The following is a 27663-nucleotide window of genomic DNA, read 5'->3' as shown; positions in this document are numbered from 1 at the left end:
GCAACAGCTGGTCAGTGTAATTCAATGGAAGAAGAGGAAAAAGAATCTGGAACAGAGTTTCATGCTCACTTCTCAACTGCGTAGCCATTGCAGAAGAGTACTTTTCCAAAGAAAAGGTAAGCTGCTACCTGTGGGCAGGCACTGCTGCCTAATAACGTCTGAGACATCAACTGAGAATTGTTTATCAAGAAAAATAGTATTAGTACAACCTAATAATGGAAGACAATGGCACATTTTCTCTTAGTATGTAAATACAGTGTTATCACCTGATCTTCTGTACAGTGTTAGTGTTATTGCCTCTCTTTGCTTCTCTTGGTTTGCACCCTTGTAGTATCTGCAAGACTTTTCTTGAAGCTTAGAACACTGGATTGTCATTATGTAATGAAATTTAACTGTGCTAACAACTCATTAGAAGAGTATTTGAGTACTTCTGAAATGCAACACTGAATTACTTTCTGTGCATCTGTTTGAATTTCACCAAAAGGTTTTCATTTCATTTTTTTACGGAGGAGGTTCCATGTCCTTGACGCTCTGCAGCTGAATATTCCCACAGCTGACAGTGGGATTCAAGGGCAGTGAAAATTAAAATCCTCCCTTTAAGATGTGCTTTTGTTTACTTGCTCATGTTTGTAGACTAAGGAAAGCTGGCAAACAATACTGGAGATGCTAATGGTATAGAACCCAGAAAAACAACCAAAGAAAAAAAAAACCAACAAAACCTGAATTGTACATTCAGTGCTACATTAAAATTTCTCTGAAGATATTAAATAAACATGCATTGTACGTTAAAGTATTTCTAAATGTGAGATAAAATATTGTCTCAAGCTGAAAGCCACCACAAATATGCAATCAATCTATTTTTTATCCCCAGAAGCCTGAGAAAACACGTAAACACGAGGAGGCGGAGCTCCCTCTAGTGGCCGCAGCCCGTCATTTCCCAAACACCGCTGGGACGAAGATCGAGTTTTTTAGAAGAAAGCTCAAAGTCGAAAGGCAAAAAGCGGACGAGCAAACACGAGCCCCTGCTCTGGTAAGGCAGAGAGTGGTTGTACGGGCTGTCTCACGCCAGGTACATCCCTGCCCGCTGCTAAGGGGAGAGTCAGGCCGGGCACGCCGAGCTTCGCTCGCAGCGGGGAAAGGTGTGGAGCTGCGGCGCTCAGCCCGCCCCCGGCCCGCCGCTCTATGCCCCTTGACGTGGCGCTGACTCTCCCATCAGCCATGTTGGCTGCGTCGGCGGCGCTGGGGCGGCTGCGTGCGCCAGGGGGAGAGCGAGCGCGAGGCAGGCGGCGGCCGGGACGCGGGGTGAGCGGAGCCCGGGCTGCGGCGGTGGGAGCGCGGAGCATGGCGGGGAGGAGCGCCCTTGGCCGGCGCCGAGCGCTCCCGTGTGGGGCTGACGGCGTTCAGCCCTGCCGGTGCGCCGGGGGAGCGCGGCCGGGCGCTGCCATTTCCGTGGAGGAGAACCATGGGACCGCGGGGCCGAGAGCGACTTGCCAGCTCTCCCCGCGGCCTGCAGCTAGCCGGGGAGCGCCCACCCCGTACGTGGGGCCCTGCCGGCAGCCGCCGAGAGCCCCTCGGCCTCAGCCGCACGGCCTCGGCTCCGCCACCGCTCCGCTGTGAGGTGTGGCTCGGCCCCGGCGGCGGCTCGGCTGTGCTGGCGCTGGGCTGCGCGGTGCGAGCGGCGTGCCGAGCCGGCGGGATGGGCAGCGGGACCCTGCGGTACGCGTGGAGCTGTGCGAGCGCTGTGCTAGGGAGACCCTGGCGCGTGTGGATTTGTTTGCTTATTCGTTTGTTTTATTTTTACACTTAGGTGCGTTCTTGTATATCCAGATCGCTTCTTTTGTCCCTGACAAAACTGGGAAAGCAGGTTTAAGTGTAAATGAGTGAAACTTAGATTCTTACATTATCGGTTTGACAGCTTGTGGTTGCCTCCTCGTATTGACCTCCTGGAACTGTGGCAGAAGTGTACCTGATAGGCTGAAGACCTATTTGTGTGTGTGTGTTTTTAGTGGATATTATTTTACTGACTTTCTGTACTGGAACACGTTTACGAGTGCTGCGTAAGGGTGCTGAGTGGAAGGAGCTCTGCAAATGGTCTGTTATGGAGAAACTACATCGTTACTGTTGGCAGTTAGTTCTACAGCAGATACTGAAAATGATGTAGCTTCAAAGTGATGTATTTCAAAGCTGTTCATTTGGGTAGAGGATGGCTTTCTGCGTGGTGATTTGTGTGTTGGTTAGAAAGTCCTGACTGTACTCTTACACCCAGTCAGAGTAAATGCAATGATACTATTGTTTATCTCAGAACGACACCTTTACAGCCAGCTTGTTACTCTTTATGCAATTCAGGTGTGGTTTATTTGAATGTGGTACAGCATGAATTTGCCACTGTGCAGGGATGGAAGGAAAGCTCAGCTTCAGAAGTGGGAGGAAGCCTGAAAGGACTGTTAGCCTCTTCTGAGTGTTTGTCCTGCAGCACAGCATATTGACACCCTCAACTCAGAGATGTTGCTATTCAGCTCTTCTGAAATCACTTCTCTGTGGTTTGCTGAGGTTGGCAATATGTATTTTGTGGCTCTCAGGCAGATGATGGCTCTCAGTTTTTAGTGCATAGCCTGTAGATCAGGAGGATTTGTTCTTCCTGTCTTATGCTACACAGCTCCACACTTATCCCAGAGAATCTGCATGGATAGCTATGAAAATGTTACCAAAACTGAGTGACTTGTCAATGAGATTCACATCTGCTCTAAGTTGAAATGTGTAAGCATTATTTATCTTTGAGGGGAAATTTGAATGATGGGATCATAGAATATCCTGAATTGGAATGGAACCCACAAGGTTCACTAAATCCACCCCCTACTCAAAATCTAAACCCAGTGTGTGAGAGCAGTCCCTTGAGCTGTCGAAATGTCCCTTGAGCTCTGTCAGCTTGGGGCTGCACCTGCCACCCTGGGGAAGAACCTTTTTCTAACACCCATCTGATCCCTCCCCTTTGCAGCTCCTTGTCATTCCGTCTTTTATTAATAACCCTCTTGATTTTTAGCAGATTCTGTCCTCTGAATAGGAATTATCTATTGGAAAGTAACAGTATTTAAATCACTAAATCCAATAAATCTTTGCTGTATATGCATGTACTTTATAGGTCACTGCATGCTGATGTTTGTACATTGCCCTGTGTGGAGCAATAAGTGATAAGTTAAAATAATATCCATGTCAAGCCGTTTCAAATGTGTCTGGGTTAACATGGAAGAAGGACTTTGAACTCCAGTTCAAAGCAGAAAGTAGGAATTGACATTGCAGTGTGTGGATGTGGAGCTCGTGGACTTCATAGCAGGTTCAAATGGAATGGCTTTAGTGGCCTCTGTTGCAATTTACTCAGTCTTCTTAGGAGATCATTTTAAAAGGAGGGATTATTTCAGTTTGTGCTTATAACTGGGACTCTTTCCTCATTTTTTTTTTAGCACTACTCCATTTCTCAGGGATAATTTTCCTTTGCATTTTACTCAGAACAATGATGAATTAACCTTGATATATTTGGAGACAAACTTTTTGTGTTCTGCATCCTTTTCAGATCCTAGGCTATCCTTTCCTCCCTCTGTGGAATTATTTTCTATTTCTGATTTCTCTGGCTTCTGAATATGTCTTTCTCCTTGTATTTTTATCATTTGCCCAATGGCCTTGCAGCATGAGTAGAAGTAGCAGTGGAAACATTCCTGTGTGCAGATTTCCACGTGGCTTCTTGTGCTGCAATTACAGTGATGCATGGATCTGCTCCTGGTGTCAGTGAGATGCTCGTGAAAATGTTGACAGACTGTTATCATAGTGTATGTGCTACGTATGGAAATTAGTGATTGCATCTGTGACAAACTGCATGAGGGGATATTGTATAGTTTGTATGATAGTCTTTGTTTCATAGGAACAGTTTTGAGGGTGGTTTTTGTAGTTTTCGTCACTTCTGTGCTGCTGATAATTTCCTAATTATGAAATGTAGAATTTTTTATGGATTATGTTAATCTGCTTGGTTAAAAGCCATTTTTAGAATCAAATTATTAAGTTAAACTACAATCTAGAAAACTTTATAAGTTTTTAACTGTTACATAAACCAAAGATTTTTGTTCTAAAATAATTGTATGTCCACATTCTACTAACGATTATCTTTTTATTTTAGTGATACCCAGAGGAGTTGACCATGACAACCTTCCTGGAATTTATCCAGCAGAATGAGGACAGAGACGGAGTTAGATTCAGCTGGAATGTTTGGCCATCAAGTCGTCTGGAGGCCACGAGGATGGTAGTCCCAGTGGCTGCCCTCTTCACACCACTGAAAGAACGGCCAGACTTGCCTCCTATTCAGTATGAACCAGTTCTGTGCAGTAGGACCACATGTCGAGCTGTTCTGAATCCCCTATGGTAAATCTAATGCATTCGTTTTTATTATGTCCATATTTTTGCTTACAAACCAATGTCTAGAATAGTGCTGGTTGAAGTGTGTGAAAGATGGCAGTGTGTTGAGATATTCCTCACGTGAGTATACAGTTCAAACTTTTAGATAAGAAAATCTGTGTGTAAAAATCTGTGCTTATAAAAAATCTGTGCTTTTGAGGTGTAACAGGCATGATTAAAAGATGACGTTCATTCAGCTGGGTTTTTCAGTGTACTTCAGGCATGTTATTTTTCGTGGAATTGAACATCTTGTGTATTAGTATTTCACCTCTAGAAAATTAACTCAATGTAAAAAGTTACACTACTTATTTGTAACTTTCGGGCCCTAAGATGATTTAATTTCCATGTAAAATTAACTGTTACGAACTTTAATTCATTTGTAGACTGAAACAGGTTATATGGTTTAACTTGGAAAAACAAGCTGAAAAAAGATGTTACAGATAAATAAATAAACTAGTTTTGGGCATGAGAGAGGATAAAATCATAATTAAGGTAAAGAATGATAATGGCACAATCACAGATGACTGTAAAAGGTTGGAAGCAGCAGAAGCATTTCATGCATCATTCCAAACACAAGAAGCTGAACAGTTTCCAAGTAGAATTTGATAAGCTTGTGAAAGGTACAGGATAATAGTGGGAGGCATGATGTAACGTATCTTGTAGAAATACTTAACTTCGTATATTTTTGAAAAATAAGAGCAGACGTATTCTAGAGTCACTGGAGGAAAACTATTTTTTACTCAATGTAAACTTTTTTTATTGTATCTTTATAGCCAAGTGGATTATCGAGCAAAACTCTGGGCTTGTAACTTCTGTTATCAAAGAAATCAGGTAAGAAATGAAGCATTCAGTAGGCTTAAAAAAAAAAAAAAAAAAAAGAGAGAGAGAGACAAAAAAAAAACCCCAACATTGTAAGCTGAAAATGAAAAATTCTCATTTATCAAATCATAGTTGTGAGATGAAATTGGCAGCGACTGTATCTTCAGAGATTGCATTGAGATTTTTTTCATGATAGCAATAGTGAACATCTGCCATGGAAAACAAAGTAGTCCATACATATGTTTTTGTTTTTGTTGAGGTTGTAATCTTTTGCTTGTTCTTAGTGTTTATGTTTTTCTTTGCAGTTTCCTCCTACATATGCTGGCATATCTGAAATGAATCAGCCGGCTGAGCTTCTGCCTCAGTTCTCTAGCATTGAATATGTAGTACAGGTAAAATCATTAAATAAGATATTTAATGTTAGCTATAAGCTAACAGTGTACAAAAATAACAAATTTTAGTTAATCACTGCATGTTAATGACTGAGTCCATATGTGCATGTCAGTAGATTGAAGGTTTATCATCAGTTGGAAATGGGAAACGTAACTTATTTGTAAGAACACAAGCATGACTAATAACACTGTTGTTCTAAAAAACATCAAACCCCGAAACGGAATGAGGTTTCTTTTAAATGCAACACTTTTCTTAGGTATATTTCTAAAACTTAGAGTTTAATTTTTGTTTTTGCTGGGGGTTTCTTTACTGTTGCTGCTTGCTCAAATGATTTTGACTCAAATTGTTGATTTAAATTTCATAAATTATTTGAATTTAAGTTTGTAATTGAATAATTATCAGTTGGTATTGGATTAGAGAAAACAGCTAATACTTATTCATTAGGATCGAAAAGAGTTGAAAGGACTGGGAACAAAAAAAGAATGTACAATCTAAAAGTGCAAACCTTGTGATCTCTGAATTCTACTTTTGAGGATTGCAATTTCAGACTTCAGTGAGGCATTCAGATTATGGAAAAAAAGCTGAACAGAATCTCTATTTTGCCAACTGATTTAAGACAAAGTAAAGGAAATATTTAGCGCAGTAAAATTTGCTGAGAAGGAAGAACTGTTGGTTTCTAGATAAAATCCTACTGAATCAGAATCTTTTATAGTTGTGATTAACTTATTACAGTTATCTGCATTTTGAGCAATAAAAACTCGTTGTTTATTAAATGATTTGTAACATTGGAACATGCTTTAAAATTATCTTGGCATTCCAAAATGATTTTTTTTTTAGTATATGTTTGATTTTTGTTGTAGAGTTCATTATGATAAGGATTTTGTTCCTCTTGAGCCTGATATACCAATTATTATTTGGAGGGAGGAAGGAGATAATTTAGATTGAACATTGATGTTATCGGTATGATTAAAGTATCAAAACTTACCCAAAATATATTTTATTTCTTCATTTTTGATCCTGTAAGGATTACAAGATTTGTTATGTGTTGATGTTTGTATTTCTTAAAGCGTGGTCCTCAGATGCCCTTGATATTTCTTTATGTTGTGGACACATGCATGGAAGATGAAGACTTGCAAGCTCTGAAGGAATCGATGCAGATGTCTCTTAGTCTCCTGCCACCAACTGCCTTAGTAGGTCTCATTACCTTTGGACGAATGGTGCAGGTTCATGAGCTTGGCTGTGAAGGCATTTCCAAAAGTTACGTCTTCCGAGGAACGAAGGACCTGTCTGCAAAGCAACTGCAGGTAAGAGACAGAAAGAAAATAGAAGTCATCAAGATGACGAAAAAAAACACTCTGTAAACAAATGTTGTACTGAAATCTTGTGTGTTTGACTACAGGAAATGCTAGGACTTACAAAAGTAGCTGTTTCACAAGTCGGTCGGGGTCCTCAAGTGCAGCAGCCACCACCTTCTAACAGGTAATGTGCTTAAAACATTTAAAAACTCATCTTGGCTATAGCAATTTACTAGAAAACTTATGTTGTGTGCTAAGGAAAATATCAAACGAGAGTTGAGCCTTCTGATAGGTCAAGTACAAGTACAAACTACTTGGAAACCAGTGGCTGTAGTTTGTTTCCTTCCTGACAATCGTTTGTACTCCAAAGAAAAGATGTAATGTGTGGTAGTAAAATCATCTGGATGATGTTTTTGAAATGTCCTGAGAGAATGTTAAACTGGCATAGCAGAGATACATAAATAACTGTTTCTGTTGGTTTGTGCTTTGGAAGGTGTTAATGACTGCCTTAGTGCCTCTCTTCTGTCAATACCTGGTTTTGTCTGTACTTTCTGTCTTATGCTTTTCTTCCCTCCACTTTTGTCTCACATTTGGAAACTGTGGACTGATGTTTGGTTCTCCTGTGTACCCAGTGAGACATAAAATAAATTGCTAAAATACTTTAAAAAAAAAAAAAAAATCTCAACCTTCCTGTAGGTGCACTTGTTGACAGTCTCTCAGCACTGAGAAAACAAGTGCTCTTTTTAATACTTTTTCTGGTTTCTGATTTTTTTTTTTCCACTGAAGTAGTGACACTTGTTTCTTTCTGAGATCCATAGATGGCTATCTGCTGCGTTCTTTTGACTAGATGTGGTTCTTTCTGGACAGTGGTGATGTGATACTTCAGGGTCAGCAAGGTTTTAATTTACAAGCTCTTTGTTGTACTTCGGAAGTTGATACGCTGTCTGTGTAGTACTGCTGAGCTGCATTGTCTTGGTGAGGCAGAAGCATTGCTCTGAATCTAGAGTGGTGTCTGATATTGCTAATATATGTCTGCTTTGTTGAGCAACTAATATAATTCTTATTGAAAAATTAATTCCATCTGTTTGTTTCCAGATTTCTACAACCAGTACAGAAGATTGATATGAATCTTACTGATCTTTTGGGTGAACTGCAGCGAGATCCTTGGCCAGTTCCACAGGGGAAAAGGCCCTTACGTTCCTCTGGAGTGGCTCTCTCTATAGCTGTAGGACTTCTTGAGGTCAGAGCTTTAACTACACTTGTGCTACTTATATAGATAGATTTTTGTTGCAGAAAAGCTCACATAACCAATATATAAAAATTTTAATAATTGATGCATATGAGATCTGTATGATGATTCTGATTGATATCATGCTGTACACACACAGAGTCATTGTGTGTTTAAACATGCATTTCAGTGAGGCAAGTTTCAGATTTTGAATTAGCAAGGAATTCTAAAAAGTACAGTTAATGTTAAAATTATTGTTAAAATCTTATCAGCATGAAAAATGCCTACATTCTTCTGTCTGTAGGAAAAAAAAAGTAGCAAAAAGTGGTTGTTTTGTTTGTCCTCTGTTTCCTGCAGTGCACTTTTCCAAATACTGGTGCACGTATAATGATGTTCATTGGAGGACCAGCTACACAAGGACCTGGGATGGTTGTAGGGGATGAGCTGAAGTTACCTATAAGATCGTGGCATGACATTGAGAAAGACAATGCTAAATATGTTAAAAAGGGTACTAAGGTAAGAGATGATATTTGAAGCAGTTACTTGTAAGTAAATATTTACAGTGCTTGGCAGTGTAAAATAATGTTAGTAGAGGTAGTAAGAGTATAGAGAGGTGGGAATTGTGTGTTTTCCAGTAACTATTTCTGAATAATTGTATATCCTCATGAGTTTTTTCAGAAATGACAGTGTATTGACTTAGGACTTTGTCCAGCTCTCATTAAAATTCTTCAGAGTGTTTCCCTGATTTAACTTGGAGCAGTTCATGTTACTAAATGGTATATCTGAAGTAAGACTGTCTGCTTGTACAAAAGCTGCTTAAGACTGTTTCTTTAGTTGGAGGGAGGATTAGTCAGTATTATTTAGGCACAGTTCATTTCATCCTAAATGCACACTTGTGCAGGTGAGCTGCATCCAGAACCTTTTGAATCCATCTTGACTGATTATGATGGGAGTTAAATTAGCTCAGTCACAGGCACCTGTCATTGTAGACACTTGAGATTAGAGAAGTAAATTAAATTCTGTGAGCTGGATCTACTCCCTAATGCGCAGTTGGAAAAGAAAAAATCAAGGTCATTTTCTAGTTGAAATAGCAGCTACTGGTCCATCTAGTGTGTGTTGAGTTCTCGGCTGGTGAGATGAATGAAACACAGATGTTGAAAATTTCAGTTTAAAATTAACATCAGGAGAAAATATTCTTCTGTCTTTTATTAGAATATGGTATGAATAAAATCTGATGCTGTTTTAGATAAATTTTGGGAGTCAGGGATTTAATGTGAAGTTGACAGTTCATGTCATAACTTGCTGTAAGTTGTATTTTCATCTCTCGTTTAGCATTTTGAAGCCCTGGCTAATCGTGCTGCTGCAAATGGTCATGTTGTTGACATATATGCATGTGCATTGGATCAAACTGGTCTTCTGGAGATGAAGTGCTGTCCCAACTACACTGGGTATGTGCCCATTCAGTTTTAAGTAATCTATGAAGATGCAGTTTTCTATTTTTTTGAATTATTTCACAGGAGGCACTTAGCAAAAACATTCTGCAGGTTTGTTTGTTTGTTTTAAATTTAAATCTACTGTCATGGTTGCATTTGTGCTGGAATTTCTCAGTTTCTGTCAAAGTTGTTACCGTACTTGTGAGTTTGTAAGAAGTCTTTTAACTGTTTTTCTTTAATTTGCCCTGCTTGTGACTTAAATAACACGGCTGTCTTAGACAGTTTTTCAGTGTGTTTGTGCGTATATATATATATGCTTTGAGCTTATGTACTGCTAAAGACCTGTCTTCTCTCTGCTCAGAGTAGAACAAAAGTCAGTTCTATTCCTTCTGCCTTGTTTATGCCCTTCTAGAAACTGTTGTTTGTAAGTTCAGCTACTGTCTCACAGGATTATCGGGTTGTGTACTTCACAAACCTTGTTGCTCCTGATTTTTGCTCCATCTAGCCAGTTCTACATTTCATACGTGCTCTTGTATTCCGTCAGGGTGTCTTGGCATTGGTTCATTTTTAATCTGATCAAAACAAATTCTGATCTTTCTTATAAACCACTCCTCTATTTTGTTTCATTGTTAATGACACCCTCACCCTTCCTGTTAGGCAGACTTACAGCCTGGCGTAGTATTTTCCCAGTGAAAGATTTTGTTAGAGGCTATAATCACAGTTACTTTAACATGCTTATTGGGCAGAACTTCACTTGAAAAATTCATCCTTAAAATTTAGCAGAATGTTAATCTAATAATAGTCAAGAAGACAAAAATGTGTCTCATTACCATCTCCTTCATTTTTATCTTTAATAGAAGCAAACTACTTAAATCCCATGTGCTAAATAATTGCACAATGTGTCATCTATTTTAACTTCAGATCTTCCTTTTTCTTTTTTGTGTCTAGTGGCTACATGGTAATGGGAGATTCTTTCAATACGTCTTTATTCAAACAGACCTTTCAGAGAGTATTCACAAAAGATATGCAAGGACAATTTAAAATGGGATTTGGTGGCACATTAGAAATAAAGGTAAGAAAAAAAATGCAGTGTGCTAGTGAAACACTACGTGGGATTGCTATTAAATGTAGCATTTCTACCCTTTAAGGAATTGTTAGGAACCTGCTAAAGTGATGCATTAGGATTTGCTTGGACATAGCTGTTACTGACTGGTTATGTTTTTGCAGTTTTGCAATTCTCTGCATGATAGTTAGATATGATGTTAATTCCCTGCATTCAGTGACAGCTAAAAGGGAAACTGTACTGAAACTAGTCTGTTAGAAGTTCAGAATGCTATATGCTTATATTTTTGGTGTCAGTAAGATCGAAGTCTACATAGTGCAGCAAATATTTCATTTTCCATTCTTATCTGAATCCATATTGGCAGTTCAGCAGTGCTTATTTGTATCTCCTGTCTTTTGAGAAGCTTTGAGCTGAGTGTGTTCCAGGTTCAGGTATAGCCTTCAGTCATCTTTCTTGGAAAGTATTACAACGTTGTCTAGTAGAAGAATATGTAGCTATTTTCTTGTTCAGCAAAATTCCTTTCAAATTTTTGCTACCAGGACAAATAATGGAACCTTCTTTTTTCATGTAAATGTTGCTGTGAATTTTTTTGGGAGATCCAGGAAAATGCAGTAAGAGAGGCTCAGCTATAGAGGAATGTACAGATCACTTAAAACAGTAAAATTATATTGCAAGAATGTAAATGACTAGATTTTCTTTTTAAATATGTTTAGAAGATACAGAGAGTGAATTCACTGTAAGATACATACAGACTTATCCTACAGATCTTCAGTTTTAATCTCATGTTTTGAATATTACAGTGATTTCCTTGGAAAATAGACATGATGCAATATGTTTTCTAGATTCTCAGGTCTACGAATAACTGGACTTATCCTCTATGTTTTAATTTATGTTTGTACTGTTTTTTCAGATGAGTTTATAATTAAAGCCAATATACCTAATACTGATGTAGAATATGACCAGGTAAAAAGCTTGTCTAAGTGTATCGAGCATTATTATATGTATAACCTTTCCTGAAGGTATAAAAAGACTGATATGCATTAGATTTTTCATTATTAGTGATAAAGTAGGGCTGAGTTCTTAGTGTGCCATATTAATGTATGTTTTTCTTTTAAATATAAAGACTTCAAGAGAAGTAAAGATTTCTGGAGCTATTGGACCCTGCGTATCTCTAAACTCTAAAGGACCCTGTGTCTCAGAAAATGTAAGTAAAATTTACTGAAAGTGAAGGTAATGCCCCATTATGGAAAAGTGGATTTAGGATTTTTGGATCTGAAGGGAGAGAGGATGGATGAAACTTCTCCATAAAATGTGTTCAGTTTTCACAGTTTTAAATTAAATGCACTCAAAGGCTGTTCTTAAAGCTCGTGTTCACTGCTAGATTAGATTTGAGTTGCATTAGACCTTGGAGGTCCATTGTTATTTGGTTATATTTGTTCACTGAGTGGTTGCTTTAAAATTGCTATGGTGAAACTATATGCTGCTGTAACAGAAATCAAGTAGAAAGCGAGTTAGCATTCTTAATGTTAAAACCAAATCTATATTCTTCTGTTCAAAAAGAGAGCCATGAAAATATTTTCTTTAGAAAGACTGAGAGAAAGGAGGAGACAAGTTTGGGAACATGACTTTTCCCATTAGTATTCCCATTAGCTACTTTACCAAATATGCATTTAATAATTTAATAAGCTGTTACAGGCTTCTGAAGTAACTCCCTTAAATTTACAACAGACTTAAGTTATCATTTATTTGCTTATTAAGTATTATCATAGTTATTATTAGAGTTTAATGTTATCTTTTATTACTAATAAAAAACAGTTTAATACAGGTAACTGATGTCTTAAATGTCAAAATCTTCTGGTTCTATTCCTAATAGGCTCTGCATTGCAGTGTCAAGTGCTTGCAAATGGCATACTCTCAAGCATTTTTCACAAATACGTATTTTTTTCCTGTCTTTGTGAATTAAAAATCTCAGTACAGAAATTGTTTTCTCTTGGTGGTCTGTCACAGATTCTCTGTCATCACTTCAGTGATTGAGTAAATTGCAGCAAAGTTTATAACGTTCCCCAGAAGCAATTAAATGTACAGCTCCCTTTTTAAGCTATATATTTAAATCACAGGGGACCATAGAAAGCTTAATAGCTCATTCATGTCTGTTGCCCTGCAGTTACATCATAATTAATTTCTATTTCAAAAACCTTTTTTGTTGAGATAATCTGAATTAAAATTTTTGAGAGAAAATGTGTGAACTAAATGTACACATGTGCAACTCAGTTAAGGTAGTAACTGGATAGTTGATTTAGTTGTAACTGGATAATTAATTTAGCTGTAATACTCGGGATACAAGCACAGCAGTGACTATTGCAGGTATAATTCTCCTTCAATATTTTGTTTGGTTTCACTTGTTCTCCTAGGAATGAAACTTAATTTAATTCATATTTTCTGTACTGGTGAATTGATGACAAAAATGAGTTGCCACTTCAAATCACTGTCTGTGCACAGATACTTTGTTAGTTACTAGTGTCTAAGTACTATTTATTATATGAGCTGCCAACAAGAGGTTTTTAATGGCATGGGTTAGAAGTGGCATCCCACTTGAGCACTTTTTTTCATAATTGTAGTAATTTAAAATGATTCATTAAGTGGGAGTGTTATCTTTCCAATCACGTAACAAAGGAACTGCATTTTTCCTAATACATAAAGCTTAGCTTGATGGAACAATGAAGTTGGAACAGTAACAATTGTAATGAGAAATCCTAATCTGGTGTGAGGTATCTTCCCTACTCAAACAGTGTTTCACTGGGAGTTGTCACATAGTTTCAGGAGAGGATTTTGATGCCCTAACTCTTAGAGCTGCTTTCAGCCCTGACACCTACGCTTTGTTTAATACCAAATTCCCAGCGAAAGTATTCCACAATTTTCCCACTCCTGACAATTCTGTATTTTTTTCTCTCTCTCTTTGTCTCTTGTTAAAAAATATTTTTCTATGAGGAAACCTTTAGTAACCAACATTTCACCAAAGTCTAACGCATTTATGGTACAGCTCATTCTTCAAGTAGACACTTATTCATTTTAAAGAAAGAGTTAGAATCCATCTGAAATAGGGTGAAGAAATGTGTGGTGAGTTACCTCTTTGCTTCTACTTCACAGAACTCTGCAGTTCTCTTGCCTGACTTGTTAGATGTTAGCAATGGGATTATATATTTGTTCTAAAATAGTGGTAGGGAATTCACCTATCTTATCAAAACCTAGAGACAGTTTTCCACTGGAGTATGCTGTAGTGCAAACCTGGTCGTACCTGAGTCTTCCTTCTGTGGGAGGTGACAGAAGAATAGTAGTAGGGAAGCTAGTAATAGTAACTGTAGTAGAGGAAACAGTCTACATCTGGTTCATTTGTCTTTCCTCACTCAAACAAATCTGTTTGACTTTCCTCACTCTGAATTTCCTCTTCTTGCTGCTGATCTAAAAATGGAGGTGCATCCTTTTTTTTTTTTTCCTATCTCTTCATGCTTTGGGGAGCTCAGCATTCAATTTGTTACCACTTCAATATGCAATGACCCTTTAATAAGTGAAGGACATATGCACTGCCTTATTGCTATAGTAGTGAGTATGCACAACACAATGATAGGAATCCAGAGGAGCTTACCTTACCACCTTTGGTTAATGCAGTGTTTTACTAGGCCTGCCCACTGGTCAGTGGTGAATTTTGCCCTTATCTCTCAGTGCTGCTCTTTCTTCTGGGACTGCTTAAACTCAGCATATTAATTTTCTTTTTCATGTTTCCTTTATTTTGACATATTTTTTCATTTTTTCTGATTCCATCTTCTTATCTTTCTAATATTTTAAACTTTTTCAAACCATTGTCTTTCTTTAATTATTATTTTTTTTAAATGATTTCTGAATTCAACACTGTATTTGTATTGCAAGTGGTGTTATTTTTGTCTGAGATGATGTCAGAGTGAGCAGGGAGAAAACTTGAAAAGGAATAATTGTGAAATGTTGTCTGTAATAGGTAGATGCTCTGTTGCAAATATAATAATATTTCTGCTTTGTAAAGTTGTTGTATGAATCTGCTTACAGGAGATTGGAACAGGGGGTACCTGTCAGTGGAAGATTTGTGGACTTAATCCTACTACAACACTTGCACTCTACTTTGAAGTGGTCAACCAGGTAATGCGTGCTTGTCTATTAGCTTGATTTCATGTGATTGCTGAAGCAATATTTTTGCTTTTGGTCTTTTTAATGTCTTTTTTTTTTTTTTTTGTCAAGCACAGTAGTAGGTGTATGAGTGATGTTACTGTTCTGCAGCATCAATGTTAAGGAGATGGACATTAACAGATTAATGATGAGTTAGTCTCCTTCTTGGATAACGAGTGAGATACAAAGTGCTTTACTAATTTTGGTTAAGGCTCATTACCTAAGTCCAAATATTTATTTTCAGAACATTACTTAGGGAAATATAGTTCTGCTGCAATATGTGAAGAAGCTGTAACCTATTTATTTAAAAATACTTTTCAGTATTTCTGTTTTAGTTACAATATAATTACTCCATAATGTTACATCTTAATTTTGGTTTTGGTGCTCAGTTTGTAAGTCAAGTAAATAAAGATTGGTTTAATGGAAACACATGAGGGGCAGATAGTCTGTTCTCCTCTCTCCCACTGGGAGGCTTTAGGGAAGAGCATAAAAACATGGCAAGCAAATGCACTGTTGTCTTTGAGTACTTTCCCTACTTTCAGATGTTTGCTACTCAGGAGAGTAATGAGCTATGTATTCTATGTAGGTTTTAAAACCTCTGCTTACCCTAACTATTAGTATTTGCTTTTTATATATTTGTTTTAATGAGCTTTTATTACTGGCTCACAAACTGATCTGGTAGTGGTATGTCAGAGTTAATGTCAGTTGTCCTTTTGAAATTACTTACCTCCTTGACAGTATCAGAAATCTGTATTTCTACTGATCAGAGTTTTGAAATTTCATGCCTAAATTCCAGTCTATATGTTTCAGAGTTGCTTTATGGGATTAATTTGTTGACTTTTTATTGTGCTATCACTTTTTTTGTCATGTGATTCCAGGGTGTTCAGATACAGTTGTTGATTTCATTCAATTCTGACATAGTCCTCTTGAAAATGTTGTTTGTGAGGGTGTGTGGAAGGAGAGAGAATCTTTGAAGGTATCTAGTATGCTCCTTCTATGCCTTAACAGTTTCCAAGCTTATTAGCTATGTTTGGTAAAAATACTGGGTGTGATTAAAGCATCAGTTAATGCATTTATAGAACTTCAGTGGCTTTTGTTAAAGTTTTTATTGTATTGTCATTTGCTTGTTGATTTTCAAATTAAGCTGCAAGATCTCAGCAGCCTCCTTCTCGTATCTTTTTCCTCCCATCCTCAGCACAATGCTCCAATTCCTCAAGGAGGTCGTGGTGCAATCCAGTTTGTGACTCAGTACCAGCATTCCAGTGGACAGAGACGTATCAGAGTGACCACAGTTGCCAGAAAGTATGTGGTTTTTCTTTTTCTTTTTCTCTTTTTGCTTTGACAAATTGTATTTGAAGAAGAAAATACATATTTACCTTTCAGTCTTCACATTTTTATAACCAATCTGTTGTTCTGGGAAATTTAGTGGTGATGATGAAGACAACTTTGAGACAGTTTCCTTTGTTATATTCTGTGGGCTCTTTCCTCTCCAGGAGGTTGCAGTGGCTATGTAATGATGTTTTGGCAGTGCTCTAAAGATGCTTTTGCGTCCAAGGGATTTTAGGTGAAGAGGAAACTTTGAGTGTCCTGATGGAATGATAAAGGGCACCCAATGCCACAATCTTGGGGTGTTGCAGTTCAGTGGCTTGTATATGCCTGTTCTTCTGTGTGTAATCTTTACCTGCAGCTTCCCTGGTTCAGTTTACTTCTCAGTTTTGGAAAGTGATGTTTAATATTATGGAAACATTTTCCAGTGTCAGATGATGTTTGCTTCAAAATGAAGATTTTTGTTTTGTTAATTTGATGGAACATTCAGATTAAAAAAAAAAAAAAAAGAAAAACAAGAAAGCACTGACATTGCTGTTAATGAGTATCATGTTTAAATTTGTTGTATTAGTAGAATCATCTTGGTGACTGTTGAAAAAAACAGAATAGTATCCCATGTAAATTGAGAATAAGCAATTAGATCCCAGAACAAGTACACAAGAAAACAGTGAAGATATGTGGCTAGCTTTGTGGACAGTGTTTTCTGTAACTTAACTTCTCACAGTTTGTCAAGTTTTTAATATAACTGACTGTTTTATATGGGTATGTGGCATTTCTGTAGAGGATATATTTTTAATTAACTTCTTTTTTTTTTTTCTTTTTTTTTTTTTTTGAGAGGCTGCTCATTTATACCCAGTAGATTTTTGAAAGTTCAGTGTGAGATTGTCTGTTAAACTGTTAAGCCTGTTCTCTTTGCCTTAATTTTGAAGATGTATATTTAGAAATTGGGATCCTTTCTTTGTGATGCAAATATGTGTATTTTTCTTTCACAGCTGGGCAGATGCACAGACACAGATTCAAAACATTGCAGCATCTTTTGACCAGGAAGCTGCAGCAATTCTCATGGCTAGATTGGCAGTGTATAGGGCAGAAACAGAAGAGGGGCCTGATGTACTTAGGTGGCTGGACAGACAACTTATACGACTGGTAAGAAGAACTAAATAAAGAGTTACATTGTTTTCTTGTCTCCAGACAATATCATTCACCAGTATTCAGTGCTTGTTTCTTAAAAGTGGGATGAGGCCGGAGTATTTCTACAAGTGGTTATGTAGAGTTTTAAGAGAATTTTCATTTTGAATGATGAAAGAGCAGCTCTATTTTTCTTGAATTTATTAATATCTCCTCAGCCCTCAGCATTTGGTCGCTGTCAGCAGCTAAGAGAAAATCTAACATAGTGCTAGCAGTTATTGGAAGTTTGTAGATTGACTTTTTTTGCTTACAATATTTAAAGTTCTCTTTATTTTCAAAAGTTTGGTGTTCTGTTTGTTTTCGGTTATTATTTCTTTCCTGTAAGTAGCTTTACATTAAGTTCTTAATGATGATGTTCTTTGGGGATGTTTAATCATCTAATTCTGCTGGATGATTTAAATGAAAAACAAAAAGCCAATAAGGCCTCGTATGCAAAATCACTGCTTGCTAAGAAAAGAATTCATGTCAGGTTGTTTGTTTGTTCTTGTTTTTTTTTGCTAGATCTTTATTTGCTTATGAAGATGTAGGCACTTCAAATTGTATGTTTATTAAAACTGAACAAGCTTACAGTAATGGCATGATAAAGCTACCATGTTTCTGAATTTAGATACCATTTTGTTTCACTCCAGTGTCAGAAATTTGGAGAATATCACAAGGATGATCCAAGCTCTTTCAGATTTTCAGAAACCTTTTCACTTTACCCACAGGTGAGTAGAAAGAAAGTTTGTTTATATTAGAGTGAAAAGATCTTTGGTGTTGTAACACTGATAAATAGTGGGATGGAGGTTTAGAGGCATAAGAGGGAACTTCTGGTTTGAGATGAGGGCCATTTAAAAAAAAAAAAAAAAAAAAAAAAAAAAGGGAAAAAAAAAAAAAAGAAAATGATACCAACAACTGTAATCAAAGAGGGGAAAAAAAAAAAAAGATGATGTAAGACATAGCTACTCACCAGTAGTGCCCTGCCAGTCCCTGAGCAATGGCAGCTTCCTGGCCAACTGCCTGCAGTGTTATTGTTGAGCATGATGCCATATGGTATGAAATGTCCTGTGGTCTGTTTGGTTCTGCTGATCTGGCTGTACCCCTCTCCCAGCTTCATGAGCTTATTTGCTGGCAGGCTGAGGTCCATTCCAATCTTTGCCATTCAGTGTTTTTGTGATTCTGAGACCTTTAATTCAAATTTGCTGTAGCATCAGTTTCTTATCCCTTGTTTTCCTGAAAAAATCTTCTCGCTACAACTCTATTTTATGGAATTTCAAATAAATGGTTTTTGTTTTGCAGTTCATGTTTCACTTGAGAAGATCTCCTTTCTTACAAGTTTTTAACAACAGCCCGGATGAGAGCTCATACTACCGTCACCATTTTATGCGTCAGGATCTGACACAGTCGCTTATCATGGTTCAGCCAATTCTCTATGCTTACTCCTTCAATGGACCTCCAGAGGTATCATTACATGCAACCTAATTGTAGATTAAAATATGTGGTTTTGAGAGAGATTTGTTGTCCTCATTGTCATACATGTTACAAAACATGTTATTTTAAAGCTTTTTACATGAGAAACAATTCATCTTATATAGAACAAAGAACAGAGTGTATCTCAGAATTCTAAAGTAACAGTCTTGAGGGAAAATCTTCCCTTGTTGAGAGACTATATTTTAAACTAAGAAATCTTTTTTTTACTTTTTGAGAGCAGCAGTAGTTTTGGTTGGGTTTTTTTTTTTTTTTTTTGGTGCTGGAATGTAAGCACCAACAAAAAATGTCTTTGTATTTCAAAATGTATTTTTTCAATGTACTTTTCAAATTAAACAGCCATTCTTCAAAACGTACAGAACTCCCTCCACTTCAGTACCCTCATCCAAGCCTTCTAATTATGACATGGTTACCATATTTGGAATAGAACTTCAGATCTTATAATGGCATATGCTGTATAAACCTAACATAAAAAAATCATCTGTAAAACATGCAAAAGATGAGTTAGGTAGAAGTAGACAGGGTACAGGAGTTAGGTACGAAAGTAGACAGGAAAGAAAGAGCGAGGAAACTGTGACAGTGGCAGTGAAAATGAGCATTGTAGGCAGGGATCTTGGCAGCTGGAACCTAACTTTTGTAAAGATTTTTTGATACTACGTTGTGAGGATAAAGACTTCCAACTGTGGAATTTAATTTAAAGTAATGAGGTGGTTTGTCTGGAGCTTCTCAAAAGTGTGAGACCATTTTCCCCATGTATAAAGAAAAGTTACTAAGGTGGGTGATGCAAAATGGAAGCAAGATCCCACTTGATCAAAATGTGAGCTGACACTTCAGTGTGGAATGAATAATAACTTATTTTTTTCCTTCTTGAAGTACTATTTTTGCTGTCTCTATTATGACTGATCCAAGTAAATCAGATGGTGCAGATTCAATGAAATCATATGATACTAACATGATACTTAAAAGGCTAGAAAAGTGCATAATTTTGAAACAGCTTACAACTTCTCTTTTTATTACTTCCATGATGTTATGTATTCAGAATCAAGATGGCTGACTTTACAATGAGATTGTGTAATGTGAAAACAAAAAATAGGAGCTTTAATAAGATATGGAAGAAGTTCTGAAGATACAGTGATTTACACAAATTGCTTTGTGGCTGCTCAATTTTACATTAGTTGGAAACCTTTTATTTATTTTTAAATCTTAGCCTGTTCTTCTGGATAGCAGCAGCATTTTACCAGATCGTATTCTTCTAATGGACACCTTTTTCCAGATCCTTATATATCATGGAGAGGTAAGATGAGTAATTTTTTATTTAAATATTCCTTTTTCTGTATGAGTTCTACACTGTGAACGTCAAGGCCCCGTTCTAAAGTGCTTCAATGCCTGATGACATCTGCATGGCCAGAACCAGTCTCCTGTTTCATATTTGCAGTCTGATAGTCTAACTTGCCTACACAAAGGCAGCTGGCCTTACTTGCTGTTTTGGTCCAATCCTGTTTCTTCAGACAAATTTAGAAGGAATTGACTTCAGCATGCAGTTTATTTGCTTTAGATCAATATTGTTCTGGCTTTTGAGAGTAGTATTTCTTCCTACTTCTGTTCTTCACTCATTTATTTTAAAGCTCTGAATTTTCTGTGGGTAAGGAGCCAGAGTACAATGTTTTAAAATCATCCTTCATCTGCACTGCCATGGAGGAATGAAACTGCTCCTGGCAGTTGAGTAGATGGACATTCCCTTGTATTCTCATACAAATACATGTGACTTGCTACTGCTCTCCTGCCTTGGAAGGAACCAAGCTGTTGCTTTTTGCTGTGTGTTTCCCACCTAAGGGTTTGGGAAACACTGTTCTGGATCTTGTCCTTGTAGCTGCTCTTTTAAAAATAACTATAAACTTTAATAGTTTTTAATTATAAGAAATATTCTCTGCGTTTTTGTAAGACGTTGCCTGGAAATAAATGGGGTGGTGCATTCCCTGAGGGAAAGGTAATGGAGCAGAGCATGATTACAAATCAGGCTGAGGCCTTGTGGAGAGCCTGAGCAAGGCAAGCAGGGCGTTTTGTAGACAGAGCTGCATTCAGCTGTCATTCCAGATCATCAGACAAGTTGGTCTGAATTTGGGCCAGAAAGTCAAGTTTCCAGGCAAGGGTCCAGATGAGTAGGGTGCCGGGCCAGGTGTAGAGGCATGTCTGCATTGTGCTTTTAAAAAGTTAACTTAAATGGCACATTTTCTTTTAAGAAAGATTGATAAATTGGTTCTAAACTTCTTTCTCTTCGCAGACCATAGCTCAGTGGCGTAAATCAGGTTACCAGGATATGCCAGAATATGAAAACTTCCATCACTTGCTTCAAGCTCCCATAGATGATGCCCAGGAAATTCTTCATTCAAGATTTCCAATGCCCAGATACATTGATACAGAGCATGGAGGAAGCCAGGTATAGCTGTGTACATGTTTTTATCATCTGGGAAGTGATGTGTTGTAAGGTTTTGAGGTTTTTTAAAATATAGTAAATATGCTTTTTTGTACTAAAACATATGTAAATAGTAAGTGAATATCTGGAATTTAAAAAATTCTGCAGAGATATTTAGTGATACCTTTTAGCCTAGTTTGTGAAACCTGTTTTTTTTGGGTTTTGTTTTTAAATACTTGCTTAAACTGTTAATTTCCTTGAGATGCATAGGACAAAAAGACAGTGCTTGTCAGAGTGTTTGGACCAACATGAAAAATATTCTTTGTGGGTTTTGGTTTGTTTTTTAAACTTTTAATTAATGTTTTATAGATGTTCACAATTTCTTTGCTAGTGTTTAAAAAGGGAAAATTGCTTCCTGCTTCTTTGTTAATCTGTTAGCAATTCTGCATTATAGCTATGGAATTCAGAGAGTGGCTTTTTTTTTTTTTTTTTTTTTTGAGAAGCTACTCGTTCTTCTAAATGGGCATCTGTGCTTGTTTTTATCCACAGGTAATAGAACTGGTATATTTCATGCATGGGTGTTCTTTTTTTTTGAGAACAAGAAAATTCTGCCTGAGAAAATTAATTTGTTGCATGTGCTTTGTTTTTTAAAGGCTCGCTTCCTGCTTTCAAAAGTAAATCCCTCTCAGACTCACAACAACATGTATGCATGGGGACAGGTAAGTATGAATCTGATAATTAAGCTTGCGTGTAGAATTTTATGGGCTTTTTTCCTTGTTTCAGAAATCATGTAAGATGCTGTGTACGTAAAAGTAGTAATGTCAAATTTTGAAACTTAAAACAGCAGTTTTGGCCTCATGCCATCAGAATTGTGAAAATTAAGGAAGAAAATTAATTTCTTTAGACAAAAATGATCTACTTTTCTATTTTAAGCTTCTGTTAGGATTCTTTAATGTCTAGCTATCTTTCCTAGCTCTATTTAGATTCCTTAGAACGAGGGCACCTAACACACATAAAGGCTAAAGGACTTTTTTTCAGTAGAGGATATTAATTTTGAAATTAATTTTAAGGAAGAGCCAAAAGGTACCAATTTCCTAGAATTTTGGTGAACCATTTGATTAGGCTTTTCAGATTTTCTCTGTGAAAGAAGTAATATATAAACTCAAAAATGAAACATTCTGTAGTTGCTTACTTTGAGTGTTGCATCCCAGTCACGTCATCCTGCCAAATTCAGCTTTCATAGTGGGAAGAGAAATTCTGCAGTGGCTGAATACTGGAACAGTGTAAATTTCTCATGAAAATGTGATGGCATCAGACAGATCTTCACGTTAACTGTATTTGTATTCTGGTGAAAGGTGTTTGGTTTTCAAGTCGTGAATGAGTGAACTGTGTAACAATTTTATGGCAGTGATTTTTGTCAGATAAGTTTTATCAGAGTATGTTTTCATAGAGATGTACTACTGGTTCTAAGGAAAATTCTGGTGGGATAGAGCGCTGAGATCCAGAGTGAAAATGCTTCAAGAGCTTGTCAGAGAGGGCACCATTTTAAACTGTTTCTCTTCCCTTCAAATCTGGAAGTTTTCCTCAAACTTCCATGAAGTTCCTCATGAACTATGTGGTTTGAATGATTCTTTTGTCTGTGTTACCTGGAAATTTTTTGGAGTTTCGATATTTCTCAAGGTGTAGGCCAACAGCTTTCTTACTGTTTATTTAGTAAGCAAATGAAGAGTTTCAAATGTAGATGCAAATACAACTACTGAACTGATCTCTAAGAAAAAAGTTTATGCTGGAGAAGTCCCAGTGAGACTTCTGAAACAGACTAGAAAACACAACTTTCCCTTGTAATTTTGGAAATAATTACTGTAGGTTGACATGAAAAATAAAATAAAAGTGTTCTAATCTCCCCAGTATCATTGTAATGTGTGTGTTCTACATAATATCCTGCTTGTTTTATATTTTTTTTTTCTGTGAAGAAATCTGGATAGAGTAGAAATTATGGAACTAGAAATGCTGAAAGGAAATACTGAACTGAGCTGGTTTTGCTTATTTTTGTCTTGAGTTTCCTGAGTTGTTTCATGTCAATTTGTGTATTTTGTGCAAAACTGAAAGTCCACAGAAAAAAATTGTTAGCCCACATTGACCTGAAGAGGGCACCAACACACCACTGAGACCATGTTTCAGGAGGTGATCAATTGACTACTTTGGGTTTAACATTGTAAGTAAAGATTTTTTAAAACTTTAGGAGATAAGTACCGTATTTGGTATGTAAAACATTTTCAGAAGATAATGGTAAACTAATTTCATACAGCTCAATTCTATTGGCTCCGAAAGTGCATATTGATTACTCTTTTAAGAGGCAGTTCAAGTTTTCGGATTATATTGGATATGGCATTTACTTTAGGATGCCTTTATTTTCTTTTTTTTTTTTTTTTTTTTTTCTTTTTTTAAATAATCTTGTTGGTAACTTTTGTGCAATTTGAAGTGGAAGATGTCAGTGGCACAAATCTTACCAGATGCCCAGTCCTCACCATATTCCTTAGCTGAACATCTTGAACAGAAAACGAAATTTAAGATAATTTGTGCAAAATCAGAGCTAAGTTTCATCTGCTTTTCAGATTTGTATGTTGTGCAGTGTGTCCTCGGTGGTTTGATTGTATTGTGTTAAGCTGAAGGAAAAGTTTGTGCTTTGGTTTTAAGTATCATGGATTACCACCAGCAATCACTGTGGGGAAACTCCTCTTAGATTTCTGACAACTCCATTCCTTTTTTTCTTCTGGAGGATGGTGAATTCTGTTCCATACATAAGACACAAGGTGGCAAATAATATTCTGCAACTGAACTAAATTACTCCTTATTCCCTTGTGGCTCCTTAAACAAAAAAATCTTAGCTTTTGACCAATATGGAAGAACGATGTCTTTATTCTTACCCTGGCTCCAGAAGTTAAAAGATTTTTTTAAAAAAACAAAAAACTGTCTTCCCTGACAGTTGCTGTGTGTATATCAAGTGTAATGTAATGTAAAAAGTCTTACTGCTCCTGGATTTGTGCCTTGGTCATTAACTGAGGAGTGCTTTTGGCAGTTCTACATAAGGAGCACCAGGTCTAAGCATCCTCTTTAGAACTCTTCTGTCTTTGTTTTGAAAGATTTACTAAAAGTTCAGATGGTTCTGATGCCATTTGGAATTGTGGGTGCTTAGTACCTTGAAAAGAGCATAGATTTCATTATCTGTAATCAGATGTAGCGCTAGCTTCTGATACTTTTGTGGTTCTCTTGAGGTAGCCCAGGGCTGTAGGTCCAGCTCACTTTGGAAAAGCTAACTGACCCTCACTTTGATCAGATCCTCAGTGGCTTTTTTTCTTCCTTTCTCCGTTTTGATGCATCTGAGCTTCAGCAGTGACTGATTTACTAGTTGTGGTGCTTGCACATTTCTGCTTGTCACCTTTGCTTCACTGAGATAGGAATGGTACTGAAATTGTGACATGGAAGTTTTCACTTAAAATTTTGAAAATTAGAGTTTGGTATCTGTCAAAAACACTGAGTTTTTTTATGTTTGATGTAAATACCTTGCTGCACTTCAACTCATGCGTCCACCCTGGGAAAGAGTCATAGAATCACAAAGTAAAATCGTATTAGTTTTGAAAAAACCCTTAAGATCAGGTCACTACCACACTACCAAATCCGTTACGAAACTTTGTCCATAAGCAGTGTCCACATGTCTCCTAAACACGTCCAGGGACAGCTGTTCCACCACCCTGTTCCAGTGCCTAACCATCCTTCCCATGAAGAAAGTCTTCCTGATATTTAATCTAAACATCCCCTGCAGCAACTTGAGGCTGTTTCCTCATGTCCTGGTTGTGATTTCTGCCCGAATTTATGTAAATGTATGAAAATGTATAGACTGCGGGTTTGGTGGGGTTTTTTTTTGTCAGAAAATGTCAGCAATTATATGCTTTTAAGATCTTTCTAAACTTCAGTGTAGAGAGGTGTTTGTTGATGGAGCATATGTACCTTAAAATGCTTTTTCTTCACAATAACTCATCTATTCTCTATGTTTTCTTTTATAGGAATCTGGGGCACCCATTCTTACTGATGATGTCAGCTTGCAAGTATTTATGGATCATCTGAAGAAACTTGCTGTCTCTAGTGCTGCCTGAGATTCTGCTGTACGTTATAGGCACAGATACGCTGTAGCTGTATTTCAGCTTTTCCTCCTTTGCCTTTTCTGTGGCTCTCTAGACAGAATGCTCTGATATGCACAAGCTGCCTGACTAGATGTAAAGCAGTGTTGTTTTCAAAGAAAAGCTTTTGTTATCAAAAATGTTTTAACGTGAACTGCAGTTTGTAAAAATGACAAGTAGTAGATTAAATTAAGTTATAATTAGAGGAAAGAGAACAGTCATTTTGATTACTGCCATACTATACTTACTTTTAGATTGTTTTCAACAACTTTGAAACGTTTTCTCTTTCCTTCTTGAGTGGTTGAGGTTGATTATGCTGTGCACTACAAAGCCACATTGAACAATAAAGGAAATCTTTGGTGATGTCGTGTTTTCCAGACTGCCATACATCTACTACTACTTATTGAAATCGAGCATAAAGTGAACAAAGAAGCAACAAAAAGGTTACAAAAGTAATATTAGCTCAATCTTTTGACTTAGGTTGTGGAACTTCTCTGCAGTGATCTTATTCATGTGTTGGTTGTTTTTTTTTTTTTTTTTAGAAATATTTAACTTTAGATAGTTCCTGTTTGCATTTACTATAGCTGATTCTTTGGGAACGGAGTTTTTCTTACTTTTCATGTAAAGAATTTGGATTGAAAAGGTTTAAAAAATATATATATATCTGATATTGCACAAAGCTTGAGTTGAGAAGAAATTCTACACTACAAAAATCAACTGGCAGGGTGCAGCCTTGAGTTTTGTCTTGGCATGTATGCTTTAGAAAAAAGAAGTATATTACCTTTCTTATTATTGCCTTATCATGTTATTACACTAATACATGACTCTGCACATCAGCTTTTTCCATACCTTTTTGTTAGGAATTCAATAGGCTGTAGTTCTTATTGAAACAGTGTTACAGAGAATATGTTGTAATTAATTTGATATTTAGTTAACACTTAATTTTTGGGTGGCTTAGGAAATAAATTAGTAGCTTTTTCCATTTACTTTCTGAAGTTTACACATAAAACAGATGTTTACATAGATAACATGGTGTTTTGACAATTGAAGACATGCAATAGTGTACTGGGCAATAAAAATGGTGCCACGTCCAGAGGAAGAGAGTTTTGACATAGGAAATTCAATCATGTATTGGTGTGATAAGAATGAGGTTTTTTTTATTTTTTTCTGCAAATTCTCAAAAACATTTGCTCTCCTTTTTTCAAACTGAGATTTGCTCCTTTTGCCTCAGTACAAATAAAGTGTTTTCTTTCACTTTTTGTGTTTATTGTGCTGATTTTCTGTTTGTGCTTGAAGTGAATTGTGGAAATAAAGCTAATAATGATAAAAATGAGAATAACCTCATCTTTGATGCCAATTATTATTGGTATAAAACTTATTTAACTTCTCGTGATATTGATCTGCCCACATTAGTTGCAATTTGAGATAAAGATTCAGAAGCCCTCTTCTTGTTTTATCTAAGAAATAAGTTTTTAAAAAAAGTCTCCTGTCACTAGGTATGTCTGATTTATTTGGCAGTTAAATATAATTTCACTAATGAATCACTTCACCATCATGTCATGATAACAGATTTTTGTTTGTTACGTGTCTAGTAAGTTCCATGCTGCCTTCCTGCCCCTTAACCATCTTTTAGTCTACAGTGGGTTCTTCTATCCACTCCCCTTGCAACTCACACACTTCTTTCATTTTAGATATTTTACACTGCTGAAGACTTTTTAAAAATCCTGGAGTCTGATGTATTTTTTTCCTCTACTCTCCTGCTTACTGACTGACTCCTTACAAATACTGGTTCCTGAGACAGAATTTTCCTTCATACAAGCCTGCTTCATACAACCCTTTCTGTGGGTATGATGTGGGAAACAGTCTGCCAGTCTTCTGATAACTTCCACTAAACGATGTTGTCCAAAGCCCCATCCAGCCTGGCCTTGAGCCCTTGCAGGAGTGGAGCATCTTCAGCTTTTCTGGGCATCCTGTGCGAGTGCTTTGCCACCTTCATAAGTAAAGAATTTTCTCCTTTTCACAGAATCACAGAATCTCGGAGCAGCCAGGGTTGGAAGGGACCTCAAGGATCATGAATCTCCAACCCCCCTGCCACATGCAGTGTCCTGTATATTACTCTGCCAATGAGCAGCCCCGCTGATACTCTGGAAGCTGTGCTTTGGTTGTACTTGAAGAATTTTTCATTATTGAGCTCAATATCTCTTATAAGGTGTTTTTCAAATTCAG

At 37.0% G+C, this 27663-nt stretch overlaps 1 protein-coding gene across 3 annotated transcripts; it reads left to right on the top strand.

Annotated features, from left to right (window-relative positions):
• The first annotated feature begins 931 nt into the window (after positions 1-931).
• SEC23A (SEC23 homolog A, COPII coat complex component) lies at positions 932-26691 on the top strand. 3 transcript variants are annotated; one of them, XM_042814028.1, is made up of 20 exons: positions 932-1030; positions 4166-4407; positions 5214-5271; positions 5565-5651; positions 6720-6956; positions 7052-7131; positions 8043-8187; positions 8533-8691; positions 9508-9623; positions 10557-10680; positions 11795-11875; positions 14749-14838; positions 16061-16167; positions 17184-17337; positions 18009-18086; positions 18658-18819; positions 20054-20140; positions 21128-21283; positions 21913-21978; positions 25324-26691. In XM_042814028.1, the coding sequence occupies exons 2-20, from the start codon at positions 4187-4189 to the stop codon at positions 25411-25413; spliced, it is 2298 nt and encodes a 765-aa protein (XP_042669962.1). In that variant the 5' UTR covers positions 932-1030; positions 4166-4186; the 3' UTR covers positions 25414-26691. The 3 variants fall into 3 exon arrangements, with proteins under 3 accessions (XP_042669962.1, XP_042669963.1, XP_042669961.1); XM_042814029.1 differs by having other exon boundaries at positions 999-1069; XM_042814027.1 differs by lacking the exon at positions 932-1030 and adding an exon at positions 1224-1302.
• Positions 26692-27663: the final 972 nt, after the last annotated feature.

The sequence above is a fragment of the Centrocercus urophasianus genome, unplaced genomic scaffold (genome assembly GCF_019232065.1).
Source record: "Centrocercus urophasianus isolate 14NV4802_14NV808 unplaced genomic scaffold, USGS_Curo_1.0 seq_14, whole genome shotgun sequence".
NCBI lineage: Eukaryota > Metazoa > Chordata > Aves > Galliformes > Phasianidae > Centrocercus > Centrocercus urophasianus.
The sequence above is the reverse complement of the archived record's forward strand: the minus strand, read 5'-3'. Positions and strand labels throughout refer to the sequence as shown.

Coding starts and splice junctions, on each gene's coding strand:
- SEC23A (XM_042814028.1), top strand. CDS start 4,187: ATGACAACCTTCCTGGAATTTATCCAGCAGAATGAGGACAGAGACGGA. Junction 5,272..5,564: donor TCTGTTATCAAAGAAATCAG/GTAAGAAATGAA, acceptor TTTTCTTTGCAG/TTTCCTCCTACATATGCTGG. Junction 21,979..25,323: donor ACATGTATGCATGGGGACAG/GTAAGTATGAAT, acceptor TTTCTTTTATAG/GAATCTGGGGCACCCATTCT.